At 48.2% G+C, this 19,017-nt stretch overlaps 1 protein-coding gene across 1 annotated transcript; it reads left to right on the top strand.

Moving 5' to 3' along the window:
• The first annotated feature begins 12,774 nt into the window (after nt 1–12,774).
• Nucleotides 12,775–13,857, top strand: LOC141022983 (uncharacterized). The gene has a single exon (XM_073499276.1). It carries the CDS (start codon nt 12,775–12,777, stop codon nt 13,855–13,857), a length of 1,083 nt encoding a protein of 360 aa, XP_073355377.1.
• The last annotated feature ends 5,160 nt before the right edge of the window (nt 13,858–19,017 follow it).

Below are 19,017 nucleotides of genomic sequence, written 5' to 3'. Positions count from 1 at the left end.
GAACTAGTCCCTGTGACTACTGAAATCCGTTGGCTGTGGTTAAAGTACAAACTCTGCAGAGTCAAATCCTTCCGAGTCATCGTGTCCATGGTCAAGGACCATGGCTAGTATATCCATATCTATGTCAGTCCCCGTGGTAAATCCCCGGTGAACAAGCTTGAGTGGTATACCCGTTTGAATTGTTATTCCTGTGGATGGACTAACCTTTTGTTTATCTCGTACTTAAATATTCCCTTGAAATGAATTAAATTCATGAGCTACTGAATTATTAAGTTGTGAAATATAAGCCCTTTATGTGATGTCGCTCAGACGTCCGACTGTGGCATTCTTGTCATTTACTTTTAAATATGAGCCCTTTATGTGATGTCGCTCAGACGTCCGACTGTGGCATTCTTGTCATTTACTTTTAAATATAAGCCCTTTATGTGATGTCGCTCAGACGTCCGACTGTGGCATTCTTGTCATTTACTTTTAAATATAAGCCCTTTATGTGATGTCGCTCAGACGTTCGACTGTGGCACGCTCGTTATTTACTTTTGATATAAGCCCTTTCTGTGATGTCGCTCAGACGTCCGACTGTGGCACGCACTGTCATTTATTTTCCATTATAAGCCCTTTATGTGGTGTCGCCTTGACGCTCGACTGCGGCATTATTATTTCATTTGTATCCTTTCGAGGAGTCATTCAGACACTCGATTGGCCTTCAGTATTACTTTGGGATTTCGGGAGGACTACCGCCCGACTTCCCTTTTATTTCCCATGCATTGCCATCTCGTTGTTTGAGTGCGCTCTATTAATCTGTTCATATGCATCATGTTTACATTTGTTATATCTTATGTCCGAACTGTCTTGCGAGTACTTTCATAGTACTCACCTGGCTTGTTGATTTGGCCAGATGTTGACGAAGGCGATCTCATGGATGAAGAGTTTGATAGTGAGTCCGACGCCTAGAGGAATCCCAGGCAGTCCCGTGCGATCCTGGATATTGGTCACTTGTTTTACATACGCTTCCGCCACCCACAATAAGTATCCTCGAGCCTCACTCCGACGCTCGAAGAGCTGTTAGATTCAGGAGTCATGTCACCCACTTCACTGTGATATATCCACCACCGCGTTTATTGTGAGTCAGTAGTATGCCACCCTATCCGCCTTTATGTGTAATATTGGCGCGTTTGTAATAAATTGTTGAGCAGTCCCCGCTCAACCTTGTATTATATTTAGTACTCCTGGTTTTTCTTCTGTGATCAAGAATTTGTCTACCAGTGAGAAGGATTCTTCTCTACTGGTCCGTAAAAGGGATCGGTTTCTCAATAAATATTTTTATTGGAAAATCCGGTCGTGACAAGCTTGGTATCAGAGCCAGGCTAACTGTAGGAAGCCACTAGGTGCGATCGCTAATCGGTTATTAGCATCTTTAGTGCTTTTTCAGCATTTTGCAAATGCAGCTATTTTCTGTTGGTCATCATAAATTTATGATATGACTACTCAGAATTTTTGCCTACTTTTGTAGATGGCTGGCAGCAACTGCGAGACTCGGGTGTTCACTAATGTGCCCGAGGGGTTTGTCAAACTCCTCGTCTCCATCACCAAGCTCGCGATCGGGCCAGCGACTCGTCCGGAGTTCACGCTTTACCAGCACAAGCTCAGCGACGACGTGTCTATGCACCAGGCCGTGGTGCAATTCAAGGGAGGACGTTCTGCGTCTCGCCACTTCCGTTTTGTGGGAAGGGCCATGCCTACGGAGAGGCATGCCATGCAGATGGCTGCCCGTGAGGCGATAGCTCGCCTTCGGGACATTCTTCCTTCGATGAAGACTCGTCGCTACCGCTACCTCCCATGCCATGTGCCATATACTTGTCACTATGCATTCGCCTGCCATAGGGGAGAGCGAGATGAAGCTATCGAGATGCTTGTTGAGTATCTCAAAGCTCTGGAGGAAGATTTCGACAACCTCGTGGACGATCTTGTGGCTGCCCGCATGGACTTAGTTCGGGGCGGTTCTGCCAGCAGGAAGGAGCTTCTCCACATGGCACCGCCACTGACGTACGTCTCGTCCTCAGTGTCCTATTCACTTGCCATTTTGGCCACTGCTCGCCATCTGCCTACCACTGAGGAGTTCGACTGGGTCATTGCTCCTACTCCAGTCAGAGCTGCACCGCCTGCCGCACCCGCACTACCGCCTGTCGCACCCGCGCCATCACCTCAGCGCAGTGCTACGCGCCTAGAGCCTCTTAGGGAGGAGGTGGAGGTTGAGTCTCCTGCACCGTTGGGCCTTACCCTCGGCAAGGGGAAGGATATCTTCACCATCTCCGACTGAGTGCGCCTAGTCGCCGCGCGATGTGTCTGCATGTATGATATGTTTCATATGTACGTTAGTTCGTAGTATTTGTGTGCGCTTCATGTAGGATCCCGGAGTAGTGTGCTAGCCTTAATAACATGTCAGGAGTGTGTACGCACGTCCTGAGTGATGTATCGTATGTTTGCGTATCGCGTGTAAGATATGTGCTAAGCAGTCCTTCTCCGTGCGAAATCGTTTATGCTCTTGAAAAATCTTGAGGTCTTTCAAAGTTTTCGTCTTTGCAAAATTTTCCTTGTGCCACACAGTTCTTCTCATAAATTTTTCAAAATAATACCCCAGAGTGGAAAATGTCTCATCCGTGGACTCGTTCCATGCCAAATCCAACATAAGAAGTTTATGGAACACAGACAAGAAACAACTTCACTCAGGGACAGTCTAGTCAACAGGACAGTGAGGCAGCCTTATCTCAAGTATGCCGCCTTTTCGAACAAAGCCAACAGCAACACCAAGAGATGATGAATCACGTCATCAATATGGGAAATCACCGTGAGCCATACCAACCACACTCCAAGTTGTCTGAACTGCAGAAGACACGCCCTCCAATGTTTGCTCACACTAATAGGCCGCTTGAAGCCGATGATTGGCTTCGTGACATCGAAAGAAAGTTGATTATTGCTCAATGTTCTGACCATGAGAAGGTGCTTTATGCACCCCACTACCTTACTGGAGCAGCTGCAGCATGGTGGGAGAACTTCCTACACATGCACCCCAGTGAACATAACATCACCTGGGAAGAGTTTAAGGAAGGCTTTCGTGGGGCACACATCCCCAGGAGCATCATAAAAATCAAGAAAAGAGAATTTGATGACCTCATGCAGAGAGGCATGTCAGTGACGGAATACAACAGTGAGTTTACCCAGCTATCTCGTTATGCCTACGATGAACATATGACTGAGAACAAAAGGATGGAAAAGTTTTTGGACGGCCTGGCACCGGCACTAAAATGCCAACTGGTCGTACACACTTTCCCGGATTTCAAAACTCTGGTTGACAAGGCCATTACTTTGGAGAATGAGCGCCACAGTCTGGAGGATATTCGTAAGCGAAAGAGGGACAAGACGACTCTTGCTCGCAACAACCGAAGCAAGACTGATGTTCAGAGGATTGAAGCGAGAAAATCCACGCCTACTGCTCCTAGGCCAACCAGACAGTTTCATTCAAGGGACAAGGACTTTACATACCGTCCAGGGGTCACTTGTTATGCTTGTGGTGAAGAAGGGCACTATGCCAAACAGTGCCCAAAGCCAAGGAACTCGGCCCCCAAGCCGAACAATGGTGGGAATAATCCAGCCCCCAAGCGCAACAATTTCAATCCCAACAACAACCACAGGAAGGGTCACCTGAACCATGTGACCAGGGAAGAAGCGCAGAATGCCCCAGACATCGTGCTCGGTACGTTCCCTGTCAACACAGTACCTGCCACGGTTTTGTTTGATTCTGGAGCTTCTCACTCATTCATTTCGAAGAGTTTTGTTTTGCAACATGGTTTACCGATACTTCCTTTGGAAAAATCTATGATTATCAAGTCCCCCGGAAATAAGCAGATCACTCAGAGTTACTGCCAAGGAGTGATTATTGAATTCGAAGGACTAAAGTTTTAGGCTAATCTCATCGTGTTGGAAAATAAAGGACTGGATGTCATCCTAGGGATGGACTGGTTGACCACCAACAAAGGATTTATTGACTGTTTCAACCGGACTGTAATCCTCACTCATCATCATGGCAAGACAATAAAAGTTACAGCTCAAGAGAGACCACGGTCACGGCAACCAAAGTTGAACAAAGTAGACCTTTCAGAATTGAGAAAAGTTCCAGTGGTGTGCGAGTTTCCAAACGTACTTCCTGAAGAACTACCAGGCATGCCACCAGACCGAGAGATAGAGTTCAGCATTGAACTAGCACCTGGCACCACTCCCATCTATAAGAAGCCTTATAGAATGGCATCCTCAGAGTTGGTAGAATTGAAAAAGCAAATAAAGGAATTACTGGACAAAGGATTTATTCGAGCCAGCTCCTCACCATGGGGTTCGCCAGTATTATTCGCCAAGAAAAAGGATGGGACACTGAGATTGTGTATAGACTATCGAGCTCTCAATATGGTCACCATCAAAAACAAATATCCGATGCCACGGATAAATGATTTGTTTGACCAGCTCGCACAAGCCAAGGTGTTCTCAAAATTTGATTTGAGATCGGGATATCATCAATTGAAAGTACGGACAGAAGATATCCCTAAGACAGCATTCACCTCCAGGTACGGATTATATGAGTTCACAGTAATGCCGTTTGGACTGACGAACGCCCCCGCATATTTCGTCCACCTCATGAACAAAGTGTTTATGAAATTTATGGACAAATTTGTTGTGGTGTTCATTGATGATATTCTGGTATACTCAAGGACACCAGAAGAGCATGCTGAACATCTCAGAATTGTTTTGGGAGAATTAAGGAAACATCAATTATACGCCAAATTTAGCAAGTGTGAATTTTGGCTAAGACAAGTTGGTTTCCTAGGCCATATATTGACCCAAGAAGGCGTGGCCGTAGACCCAGAAAAAGTCAAAGCCATACTTGACTAGAAACCACCAGCCAACGTGACAGATGTGCGGAGTTTCCTGGGAATGGCCGGATATTACAGAAGATTTATTGAAGGATTCTCCACTGTGGCAAAACCAATGACACAGTTGCTCAAGAAAGACAAGAAGTTTGTATGGACGGAAGCGTGCGAGAAAAGCTTCCAAGAACTCAAGAAGAAACTAACAACAGCACCAGTTTTGATCGTGCCAGACATACACAAGAGTTTTGAAGTGTATTGTGACGCATCCCGGAAGGGTCTCGGGTGCGTGCTGATGCAGGATGGCAAAGTTGTCGCGTATGCTTCCAGGCAACTACGGAAGCATGAGGAAAATTATCCAACTCATGACTTGGAGCTAGCAGCAGTCATCCATGCACTCAAGGAATGGAGGCACTTTCTGTTGGGAAATCGTCGTGAAATATATACGGACCATAAGAGCCTTAAATATATTTTCACACAACCAGAGCTAAATTTACGCCAACGACGCTGGTTGGAATTGGTCAAGGATTATGATGTCGGCATTCACTACCATCCAGGGAAAGCAAATGTAGTGGCAGATGCTCTTAGTTGGAACCCCAGCCCGGGCAACGACAGTCCACAGAACTTGAGGCCTGAGTTTCAGCAGGAGTTCGCTAGACTCAACATGGTGTTAGTCTCTGAGGGCAATGTATCAAATCTGGAGATACGACCCGCCCTAATGGAACAAATTAAGAAGGCTCAGCATGGACATCCCAGCATCGAAGGTATAAAGAGGAAGATGAGCCTTGGTAAGGCTTCAGAGTTCGTCACAGACAATGAAGGAATATTATGGTACGGGGACAGACTTTGCGTACCAAACATTGAGGAACTCAAGCGTCAAATCCTAACCGAAAGCCACACCGCCCCATATTCGATCCACCCTGGAGGAACCAAAATGTACAAAGACATTCAGGAAAGATTTTGGTGGCACGGTATGAAAAGAGACATAGCCGCATTTATTGCTTGTTGCGATTCTTGTCAGCGCATTAAGGCCGAGCATCAAAAGCCAGCAGGGCTACTCCAGCCAAACAGGATACCTGAGTGGAAATGGGATGAAATTGGAATGGACTTCATCGTCGGACTACCTCGATCGCAACGCGGAAATGATGCCATATGGGTCATCACAGATAGGCTAACCAAGGTAGCACATTTCATTCTCGTGAAGACGACCTACTCCACTCAAAGGCTTGCTAAGCTTTACCTCTCCCGTATAGTTTGTTTGCATGGAGTCCCAAAGACTATAATATCCGACCGAGGCACTCAATTTGTCTCTAAATTCTGGGATCACTTACAACAAGCTCCGGGCACCCTCCACACCCGCCTGCCTGCTAGCTACGCCCAAGACTGGTGCTGGTATTCCCTCCAGCCACCGCCTATCTTTGCTGCCGACGACGACGGGGTGGATCGATCCAGCTGCCGCGATGCCCCAATGCCCTTTGAAATCAGTGCCTACGCCGTGGTTGACGATTCACAGATCTGGTATCCACATCTGGCGCCGGCACATACTCGTATGACATCGCGAGTGGCGCGTGGAGCAAACTAGGCAACTGCGCACTGCCGTTGAGAGGTCGCGCCGAGTACATCCCTGAGCACAACCTCTGGTTTGGCTTCACACCCGACGATTTGCAGCTATGCACATCGGACCTCACTGCCTCGTGTGAGTTGAGGCCGCCCGTGCTGCAGGATGTGTGGACAGATGTGAACAGGCCAGAAGATTGGACCCTGACAGACGCCAGCATTGTGCCGCTCGGCTCCGGTCAAAACCTCCTCGTCGTGGACCAAATCGGCAGGAGCTTCTTGTACAACCACGACTCGCGCTTGCTCCGCACTGGGATGCCCAAGATGCACAAGCCCATTATCGACCCCATCTCCGTTGCCGTGGGTGACAACCTATACGTCATGAGCGGCAACCCTGGCCGGCTGCCCGATCGGGACTGCTTCCAGGCTCTCCTCCACACCCGCCTGCCTGCTAGCTACGCCCAAGACTGGTGCTGGTATTCCCTCCAGCCACCGCCTTTCTTTGCCGCCGACGACGACGGGGTGGATCGATCCAGCTGCCGCGATGCCCCAATGCCCTTTGAAATCAGCGCCTACGCCGTGGTTGACGATTCACAGATCTGGATATCCACATCTGGCGCCGGCACATACTCGTATGACATCGCGAGTGGTGCGTGGAGCAAACTAGGCAACTGGGCACTGCCGTTCAGAGGTCGCGCCGAGTACATCCCTGAGCACAACCTCTGGTTTGGCTTCACACCCGACGATTTGCAGCTCTGCACATCGGACCTCACTGCCTCGTGTGAGTTGAGGCCGCCCGTGCTGCAGGATGTGTGGACAGACGTGAACAGGCCAGAAGATTGGACCCTGACAGACGCCAGCATTGTGCCGCTCGCCTCTGGTCAAGTCTGCGTTGCCAGGTTCTTTCTTACCTGCCCAGAGGAGAGCATTGAGGATGTGTATGGCTATGCCCTTGAGAAAACAGAGAATTTTGCTGTTCTCGAGGGCGTCAAATTGTTAAAGGCTGGGTGGGCTCAGCTCCGGATGGTTAAGCACAAGTCGGAGCGTTACGTCTTCGGCCGTGACCTTGTCATACCGCTTTGATATTTTGTAGTACTTCATCTATGCCAAGTGAGCTCTCTTAGATCAACCGGTGTAGTCTAGTCCCGCGCGGCTGGCTTTATGGCGTCGATGGAATCAATGCATGGAAAACGAAACAACGAAACGAGGGCAGTCTGCACGTACTAGTAGTGCCTCAAATCCAATCCAACCGAAACAATCAAAAGAAGCGATCGAAAGAAAACCCTCTCCAACTACAGGCGCGTCCAAGCCAAGCGAATCAAAAGAAGTCCGGCCGGGTCTTCCCTCTTCCGCCCAGCCGCACGTGCACCTTTTTCTTTTTCTTCGATTGATTTGATTTGAGGGAGTGCACGTACACCTCATACGTACGTACGTGCGTGCTTACCCTCTTTTATTCTTCATGTTTTTCTTTTTTATAACGCAACGTAGCTGCTTCAAACCTTCAACCGCATCACGTCAAAAAAACCCTTCAACCGCATCACGTCAAAAAAAAACCTTCAACCGCATGCACATGCATGCATGCATGACGGACTAGGCACGTACACGCACACACAACTTTTACACGTGCACATTCGCAAAAATAAAAGACAGGACTGTTACACGTACACGTTTGTACGTGCTTTTTTCTTTTCCAATTCACCTAGCTAGACGCGACTGCGCGCACAACACTTTTGCAAATCGTTCCTGTTAAAAAAAAACTTTTCCACGTCCTTCCTGTTAAAAAAAAGAACTTTTGCACGTTGTTCGTTCTCCTGTCCGTCTATCTCCCTCGTACTACCTCCGGTCCTTTTTAGTATGCATACAAGTTTTGTCCGAAGTTGAAGTATCTCTGCTTTGACAAAACTTCTAGAAAAAAATTCAATATTCACAATGCCAAATCTATATTGGAAATGTACCTTTATATTATATATATATATATATATTTTTCGTATTGTAGATGCTGATATTTTTTAACATAAATTTGGTCAAACTTTGCAATGTTTGACTCAACACAAATCTAATACGCGTAGCAAAAAGGACCGGAGGGAGTACCAGTGACACACACACACATGCGTCACTAGCTAGCTACGCACATGCGAATCAACTTATTGTATCCCCAACTCACATAGTTCAACTCCTAGACTTAACATTCACTAGTACAAAACAGGGCTTTCGTCACAGGGCAATATTCACATTAGTCCCGGTTCAGTCACGAACCTGGACTAATGTGAGCATTGGTCCCGGTTCGTGCGGCTAAGGCATTAGTCCCGGTTCACCTGGGCCCTTTAGTCCCGGTTGGTGCCACGAACCGGGACTAAAGGGTGCGATGCCCATTAGTACCGGTTGGTGGCACCAACCGGGACTAAAGGATCCTTTAGTCCCGGTTGGTGCCACCAACCGGTACTAATGGGCTTTGAGGCATTAGTACCGGTTCATGGCACGAACCGGTACTAAAGGGCCCATCAAACTCTACCCCCCGCCCCCCCGTGGACCGCCTTTTCAGTTTTAGAAAAAACAAAAGAAAATGATGGAAATGTCAAAAAAATAAAATAAATAAGTTTCCCATGTGATACGTGGTCTAGTTGTTGGGAAAATTAACAAATATGAATTTTGACTTTATTTGCAAAATCTTTCTGGAATTTCTTAAAATGGGCATAACTTTTGCGTACGAACTCGGATGAAAAAGTTTTTTATATGAAAAATCATCTACTCGAAAAGTTACATACGAATTTAACCCACGGTAGAAGGCGTTAGGGTAGGAATCGCACCGGATCTCCTCCCTCTTCAGTCTTCCTTGCGCCGCCACCAGTATAAAACAACGCTCCTCCCCAAGCATCCCCAATTCTTCGCCAACAAAATATCGATCTTGTTCTTGGCTGCGTGGTTGAGAGCTGATAGTCTCCATTCCAGAAATTGTCGGGTTCAATTGGATCCCAACCCCACTCCTCAGGTACTCGGCGAATCTCTGATGATAATCTCCGTGTTTGTACTGTACATGGTTCTTTGATATTACCAAGAGAAGAAACGAGAATCATCATCACAAACATTCAACGAGTTCCTTGTTCTTTCTTCTGATTATCACGAGGTCCGCCCGCCATCGCCATGGGCAGCCGGTTTGTGAATCTGTTGGCCATGAGCTGCAACGGCGGCCCCAGACACTTCAGCCGTCACTGCTTGAACCCAGCAAACTTATTTCGCCCAGCCCGGTCACGGCCAGCGGTTCGAGCAGTTCATCGACGGCCAGCGGACGCCCCGCTGCCTCCGCCGTCCGGTCACGGCCAGCGGTTCGAGCAGTTCATCGACTGGCCCTGCAGGAAGGGCGAACAGGCGTGGATGAATTTCATGGCTTTCGGCCCCGGCCGGGAAAACCTCCTCGCCCTGGACCAAATCGGCAGGAGCTTCTTGTACAACCACGACTCGCGCTTGCTCCGCACTGGGATGCCCAAGATGCGCAAGCCCATTATCGACCCCATCTCCATTGCCGTGGGCGACAGCCTATACGTCATGAGCGGCAACCCTGGCCAGCTGCCCGATCGGGACTGCTTCCAGGCTCTCCTCCACACCCGCCTGCCTGCTAGCTACGCCCAAGACTGGTGCTGGTATTCCCTCCAACCACCGCCTTTCTTTGCCGACGACGACGACATGGTGGATCGATCCAGCTGCCGCGATGCCCCAATGCCCCAATGCCCTTTGAAATCAGTGCCTACGCCGTGGTTGACGATTCACAGATCTGGATATCCACATCTGGTGCCGGCACATACTCGTATGACATCGCGAGTGGCGCGTGGAGCAAACTAGGCAACTGGGCACTGCCGTTCAGAGGTCGCGCCGAGTACATCCCTGAGCACAACCTCTGGTTTGGCTTCACACCCGACGATTTGCAGCTCTGCACATCAGACCTCACTGCCTCGTGTGAGTTGAAGCCGCCCGTGCTGCAGGATGTGTGGACAGACGTGAACAGGCCAGAAGATTGGACCCTGACAGACGCCAGCATTGTGCCGCTCGGCTCCGGTCAAGTCTGCGTTTCCAGGTTCTTTCTTACCTGCCCAGAGGAGAGCATTGAGGATGTGTATGGCTATGCCCTTGAGAAAACAGAGAATTTTGCTGTTCTCCAGGGCGTCAAATTGTTAAAGGCTGGGTGGGCTCAGCTCCGGATGGTTAAGCACAAGTCGGAGCGTTACGTCTTCGGCCGTGACCTTGTCATACCGCTTTGATATTTTGTAGTACTTCATCTATGCCAAGTGAGCTCTCTTAGATCAACCGGTGTAGTTTTAGTCCCGCGCGGCTGGCTTTATGGCGTCGATGGAATCAATGCATGGAAAACGAAACAACGAAACGAGGGCAGTCTGCACGTACTACCAGCGCCTCAAATCCAATCCAACCGAAACAATCAAAAGAAGCGATCGAAAGAAACCCTCTCCAACTACAGGCGCGTCCAAGCCAAGCGAATCAAAACAAGTCCGGCCGGGTCTTCCCTCTTCCGCCCAGCCGCACGTCCACCTTTTTCTTTTTCTTCGATTGATTTGATTTACGGAGTGCACGTACACCTCATACGTACGTACGTGCGTGTTTACCCTCTTTTATCCTTCCTGTTTTTCTTTTTTATAACGCGACGTAGCTGCTTCAAACCTTCAACCGCATCACGTCAAAAAAAACCTTCAACGCAGCACGTAAAAAAAACCTTCAACCGCATGCACATGCATGCATGCATGCCGGACTAGGCACGTACACGCATACACAACTTTTACACGTGCACATTCGCAAAAATAAAAGACAGGACTTTTACACGTACACGTATGTACGTGCGTTTTTCTTTTGCAATTCACCTAGACGCGACTGCGCGCACAACACTTTTGCACATCGTCCCTGTTAAAAAAAACTTTTGCACGTCCTTCCTGTTAAAAAAAAGAACTTTTGCACGTCGTTCGTGCTCCTATCCGTCTATCTCCCTCGTACTACCTCCGGTCCTTTTTAGTATGCATACAAAGTTGAAGTATCACTGCTTTGACCAAACTTATAGAAAAAAATTCAATATTCACAATGCCAAATCAATATTGGAAATGTACCTTTATATTATATATATATATATATATATATATATATATATATATATTCGTATTGTAGATGCTGATATTTTTTAACATAAATTTGGTCAAACTTTGCAATGTTTGACTCAACACAAATCTAATACGGGTAGCAAAAAGGACCGGAGGGAGTACCAGTGACACACGCACATGCGTCACTAGCTAGCTACGCACATGCGAATCAACTTATTGTTTCCCCAGCTCACATAGTTCAACTCTTAGACTTAACATTCACTAGTACAAAACAGGGCTTTCGTCACAGGGCAATATTCACATTAGTCCCGGTTCAGTCACGAACCGGGACTAATGTGAGCATTGGTCGCGGTTCGTGCTGCTAAGGCATTAGTCCCGGTTCACCTGGGCCCTTTAGTCCCGGTTGGTGCCACGAACCGGGACTAAAGGGTGCGATGCCCATTAGTACCGGTTGGTGGCACCAACCGGGACTAAAGGTTAGTCCTTTAGTCCCGGTTGGTGCCACCAACCGGTACTAATGGGCTTTGAGGCATTAGTACCGGTTCATGGCACGAACCGGTACTAAAGGGCCCATCAAACTCTACCCCCCCTGTGGACCGCCTTTTCAGTTTTAGAAAAAACAAAAGAAAATGATGGAAATGTCAAAAAAATAAAATAAAATAAGTTTCCCATGTGATATGTGGTCTAGTTGTTGGGAAAATTAACAAATATGAATTTCGACTTTATTTGCAAAATCTCTCTGGAATTTCTTAAAATGGGCATAACTTTTGCATACGAACTCGGATGAAAAAGTTTTTTATATGAAAAATCATCTACTCGAAAAGTTACATACGAATTTAACCCACGGTAGAAGGCGTTAGGGTAGGAATCGCACCGGATCTCCTCCCTCTTCAGTCTTCCTTGCGCCGCCACCAGTATAAAACAGCGCTCCTCCCCAAGCATCCCCAATTCTTCGCCAACAAAATATCGATCTTGTTCTTGGCTGCGTGGTTGAGAGCTGATAGTCTCGATTCCAGAAACTGTCGGGTTCAATTGGATCCCAACCCCACTCCTCAGGTACTCGGCGAATCTCTGATGATAATCTCCGTGTCTGTACTGTACATGGTTCTTTGATATTACCAAGAGAAGAAACGAGAATCATCATCACAAACATTCAACGAGTTCCTTGTTCTTTCTTCTGATTATGAGGAGGTCCGCCCGCCATCGCCATGGGCAGCCGGTTTGTGAATCTGTTGGCCATGAGCTGCAACGGCAGCCCCAGACACTTCAGCCTTCACTGCTTTAACCCGGCAAACTTATTTCGCCCAGCCCGGTCACGGCCAGCGGTTCGAGCAGTTCATCGACGGCCAGCGGACGCCCCGCTGCCTCCGCCGTCCCTGTCATTCGACTGGCCCTGCAGGAAGGGCGAACAGGCGTGGATGAATTTCATGGCTTTCGGCCCCGGCCGGGAAAACCTCCTCGCCGTGGACCAAATCGGCAGGAGCTTCTTGTACAACCACGACTCGCGCTTGCTCCGCACTAGGATGCCCAAGATGCGCAAGCCCATTATCGACCCCATCTCCGTTGCCGTGGGCGACAGCCTATACGTCATGAGCGGCAACCCTGGCCGGCTGCCCGATCGGGACTGCTTCCAGGCTCTCCTGCACACCCGCCTGCCTGCTAGCTATGCCCAAGACTGGTGCTGGTATTCCCTCCAGCCACCGCCTTTCTTTGCCGCCGACGACGACGGGGTGGATCGATCCAGCTGCCGCGATGCCCCAATGCCCTTTGAAATCAGCGCCTACGCCGTGGTTGACGATTCACAGATCTGGATATCCACATCTGGCGCCGGCACATACTCGTATGACATCGCGAGTGGTGCGTGGAGCAAACTAGGCAACTGGGCACTGCCGTTCAGAGGTCGCGCCGAGTACATCCCTGAGCACAACCTCTGGTTTGGCTTCACACCCGACGATTTGCAGCTCTGCACATCGGACCTCACTGCCTCGTGTGAGTTGAGGCCGCCCGTGCTGCAGGATGTGTGGACAGACGTGAACAGGCCAGAAGATTGGACCCTGACAGACGCCAGCATTGTGCCGCTCGCCTCTGGTCAAGTCTGCGTTGCCAGGTTCTTTCTTACCTGCCCAGAGGAGAGCATTGAGGATGTGTATGGCTATGCCCTTGAGAAAACAGAGAATTTTGCTGTTCTCGAGGGCGTCAAATTGTTAAAGGCTGGGTGGGCTCAGCTCCGGATGGTTAAGCACAAGTCGGAGCGTTATGTCTTCGGCCGTGACCTTGTCATGCCGCTTTGATATTTTGTGGTACTTCATCTATGCCAAGTGAGCTCTTTTAGATCAACCGGTGTAGTCTAGTCCCGCGCGGCTGGCTTTATGGCGTCGATGCAATCAATGCATGGAAAACGAAACAACGAAACGAGGGCAGTCTGCACGTACTACTAGCGCCTCAAATCGAATCCAACCGAAACAATCAAAAGAAGCGATCGAAAGAAACCCTCTCCAACTACAGGCGCGTCCAAGCCAAGCGAATCAAAACAAGTCCGGCCGGGTCTTCCCTCTTCCGCCCAGCCGCACGTGCACCTTTTTCTTTTTCTTCGATTGATTTGATTTACGGAGTGCACGTACACCTCATACGTACGTACGTGCGTGTTTACCCCTCTTTTATCCTTCCTGTTTTTCTTTTTTATAACGCGACGTAGCTGCTTCAAACCTTCAACCGCATCACGTCAAAAAAAACCTTCAACGCATAACGTAAAAAAAACCTTCAACCGCATGCACATGCATGCATGCATGCCGGACTAGGCACGTACACGCATACACAACTTTTACACGTGCACATTCACAAAAATAAAAGACAGGACTTTTACACGTACACGTATGTACGTGCGTTTTTCTTTTGCAATTCACCTAGACGCGACTGCGCGCACAACACTTTTGCACATCGTCCCTGTTAAAAAAAAACTTTTGCACGTCCTTCCTGTTAAAAAAAAGAACTTTTGCACGTCGTTCGTGCTCCTATCCGTCTATCTCCCTCGTACTACCTCCGGTCCTTTTTAGTATGCATACAAAGTTGAAGTATCTCTGCTTTGACCAAACTTATAGAAAAAAAATTCAATATTCACAATGCCAAATCAATATTGGAAATGTACCTTTATATTATATATATATATATTCGTATTGTAGATGCTGATATTTTTTAACATAAATTTGGTCAAACTTTGCAATGTTTGACTCAACACAAATCTAATACGGGTAGCAAAAAGGACCGGAGGGAGTACCAGTGACACACGCACATGCGTCACTAGCTAGCTACGCACATGCGAATCAACTTATTGTATCCCCAGCTCACATAGTTCAACTCTTAGACTTAACATTCACTAGTACAAAAGAGGGCTTTCGTCACAGGGCAATATTCACATTAGTCCCGGTTCAGTCACGAACCGGGACTAATGTGAGCATTGGTCGCGGTTCGTGCGGCTAAGGCATTAGTCTCGGTTCACCTGGGCCCTTTAGTCCCGGTTGGTGCCACGAACAGGGACTAAAGGGTGCGATGCCCATTAGTACCGGTTGGTGGCACCAACCGGGACTAAAGGTTAGTCCTTTAGTCCCGGTTGGTGCCACCAACCGGTACTAATGGGCTTTGAGGCATTAGTACCGGTTCATGGCACGAACCGGTACTAAAGGGCCCATCAAACTCTACCCCCCCTGTGGACCGCCTTTTCAGTTTTAGAAAAAACAAAAGAAAATGATGGGAATGTCAAAAAAATAAAATAAAATAAGTTTCCCATGTGATATGTGGTCTAGTTGTTGGGAAAATTAACAAATATGAATTTCGACTTTATTTGCAAAATCTCTCTGGAATTTCTTAAAATGGGCATAACTTTTGCATACGAACTCGGATGAAAAAGTTTTTTATATGAAAAATCATCTACTCGAAAAGTTACATACGAATTTAACCCACGGTAGAAGGCGTTAGGGTAGGAATCGCACCGGATCTCCTCCCTCTTCAGTCTTCCTTGCACCGCCACCAGTATAAAACAGCGCTCCTCCCCAAGCATCCCCAATTCTTCGCCAACAAAATATCGATCTTGTTCTTGGCTGCGTGGTTGAGAGCTGATAGTCTCCATTCCAGAAATTGTCGGGTTCAATTGGATCCCAACCCCACTCCTCAGGTACTCGGCGAACCTCTGATGATAATCTCCGTGTCTGTACTGTACATGGTTCTTTGATATTACCAAGAGAAGAAACGAGAATCATCATCAGAAATATTCAACGAGTTCCTTGTTCTTTCTTATGATTATCAGGAGGTCCGCCCGCCATCGCGATGGGCAGCCGGTTTGTGAATCTGTTGGCCATGAGCTGCAACGGCGGCCCCAGACACTTCAGCCTTCATTGCTTGAACCCGGCAAACTTATTTCGCCCAGCCCGGTCACGGCCAGTGGTTCGAGCAGTTCATCGACGGCCAGCGGACGCCCCGCTGCCTCCGCCGTCCCTGTCATTCGACTGGCCCTGCAGGAAGGGCTAACAGGCATGGATGAATTTCATGGCTTTCGCCCCGGCCGGGAAAACCTCCTCGCCGTGGACCAAATCGGCAGGAGCTTCTTGTACAACCACGACTCGCGCTTGCTCCGCACTGGGATGCCCAAGATGCACAAGCCCATTATCGAACCCATCTCCGTTGCCGTGGGCGACAGCCTATACGTCATGAGCGGCAACCCTGGCCGGCTGCCCGATCGGGACTGCTTCCAGGCTCTCCTCCACACCCGCCTGCCTGCTAGCTACGCCCAAGAGTGGTGCTGGTATTCCCTCCAGCCATCACCTTTCTTTGCCGCCGCCGACGACGGGGTGGATCGATCCAGCTGCCGCGATGCCCCAATGCCCTTTGAAATCAGTGCCTACGCCGTGGTTAACGATTCACAGATCTGGATATCTACATCTGGTGCCGGCACATACTCATATGACATCGCGAGTGGCGCATGGAGCAAACTAGGCAACTGGGCACTGCCGTTCAGAGGTCGCGCCGAGTACATCCCTGAGCACAACCTCTGGTTTGGCTTCACACCCGACGATTCGCAGCTCTGCACATCGGACCTCACTGCCTCGTGTGAGTTGAGGCCGCCCGTGCTGCAGGATGTGTGGACAGACGTGAACAGGCCAGAAGATTGGACCCTGACAGACGCCAACATTGTGCCGCTCGGCTCCGGTCAAGTCTGCGTTGCCAGGTTCTTTCTTACCTGCCCAGAGGAGAGCATTGAGGATGTGTATGGCTATGCCCTTGAGAAAACAGAGAATTTTGCTGTTCTCGAGGGCGTCAAATTGTTAAAGGCTGGGTGGGCTCAGCTTCGGATGGTTAAGCACAAGTCGGAGCGTTACGTCTTCGGCCGTGACCTTGTCATACCGCTTTGATATTTTGTACTACTTCATCTATGCCAAGTGAGCTCTCTTAGATCAACCGGTGTAGTCTAGTCCCGCGCGGCTGGCTTTATGGCGTCGATGGAATCAATGCATGGAAAACGAAACAACGAAACGAGGGCAGTCTGCACGTACTACCAGCGCCTCAAATCAAATCCAACTGAAACAATTAAAAGAAGCGATTGAAAGAAACCCTCTCCAACTACAGGCGCGTCCAAGCCAAGCGAATCAAAACAAGTTCGGCCGGGTCTTCCCTCTTCCGCCCAGCCGCACGTGCACCTTTTTCTTTTTCTTCGACTGATTTGATTTGAGGGAGCGCACGTACACCTCATATGTACGTACGTGCATGCATACCCTCTTTTATTCTTCCTGTTTTTCTTTTTTATAACGCATCGTAGCTGCTTCAAACCTTCAACCGCATCACGTCAAAAAAAAACCTTCAACCGCATCACGTAAAAAAAAAACCTTCAACTGCATGCATGCCGGACTAGGCACGTACACGCACACACAACTTTTACACGTGCACATTCGCAAAAATAAAAGACATGACTTTTACACGTACACGTATGTACGTGCTTTTTTCTTTTGCAATTCACCTAGCTAGACGCGACTGCGCGCACAACACTTTTGCACATCATTCCTGTTAAAAAAAACTTTTGCACGTCCTTCCTGTTAAAAAAAAGAACTTTTGCGCGTCGTTCATGCTCCTATCCGTCTATCTCCCTCGTACTACCTCCGGTCCTTTTTAGTATGCATACAAGTTTTGTCCGAAGTTGAAGTATCTCTGCTTTGACCAAACTTATAGAAAAAAAATCAATATTTACAATGGCAAATCTATATTGGAAATGTACCTTTATATTATATATATATATATATATCGTATTGTAGATGCTGATATTTTTTAACATAAATTTGGTCAAACTTTGCAATGTTTGACTCAACACAAATCTAATACGCGTACCAAAAAGGACCGGAGGGAGTACCAGTGACACACGCACATGCGTCACTAGCTAGCTACGCACATGCGAATCAACTTATTGTATCCCCAGCTCACATAGTTCAACTCCTAGACTTAACATTCACTAGTACAAAACAGGGCTTTCGTCACAGGGCAATATTCACATTAGTCCCGGTTCAGTCATGAACCGGGACTAATGTGAGCATTGGTCGAGGTTCGTGCGGCCAAGGCATTAGTCCCGGTTCACCTGGGCCCTTTAGTCCCGGTTGGTGCCACGAACCGGGACTAAAGCGTGCGATGCCCATTAGTACCGGTTGGTGGTACCAACCGGGACTAAAGGTTAGTCCTTTAGTCACGGTTGGTGCCACCAACCGGTACTAATGGGCTTTTAGGCATTAGTACCGGTTCATGGCACGAACCGGTACTAAAGGGCCCATCAAACTCTGCCCCCCACCCCCCCCTCCGTGGACCGCCTTTTCAGTTTTAGAAAAAACAAAAGAAAATGATGGAAATGTCAAAAAAATAAAATAAAATAAGTTTCCCATGTGATATGTGGTCTATTTGTTGGGAAAATTAACAAATATGAATTTCGACTTTATTTGCAAAATCTCTCTGGAATTTCTTATAGCATACGAACTCGGATGAAAAAGTTTTTTATATGAAAAATCATCTACTCGAAAAGTTACATACGAATTTAACCCACGGTAGAAGGCGTTAGGGTAGGAATCGCACCGGATCTCCTCCCTCTTCAGTCTTCCTTGCGCCGCCAACAGTATAAAACAGCGCTCCTCCCCAAGCATCCCCAATTCTTCGCCAACAAAATATCGATCTTGTTCTTGGCTGCGTGGTTGAGAGCTGATAGTCTCCATTCCAGAAATTGTCCGGTTCAATTGGATCCCAACCCCACTCCTTAGGTACTCGGCGAATCTCTGATGATAATCTCCGTGTCTGTACTGTACATGGTTCTTTGATATTACCAAGAGAAGAAACGAGAATCATCATCACAAACATTCAACGAGTTCCTTGTTCTTTCTTCTGATTATGAGGAGGTCCGCCCGCCATCGCCATGGGCAGCAGGTTTGTGA

Source organism: Aegilops tauschii, chromosome 1 (assembly GCF_002575655.3).
Source record: "Aegilops tauschii subsp. strangulata cultivar AL8/78 chromosome 1, Aet v6.0, whole genome shotgun sequence".
In the NCBI taxonomy this organism is placed as follows: Eukaryota; Viridiplantae; Streptophyta; class Magnoliopsida; order Poales; family Poaceae; genus Aegilops; species Aegilops tauschii.
The sequence above is the reverse complement of the archived record's forward strand: the minus strand, read 5'-3'. Positions and strand labels throughout refer to the sequence as shown.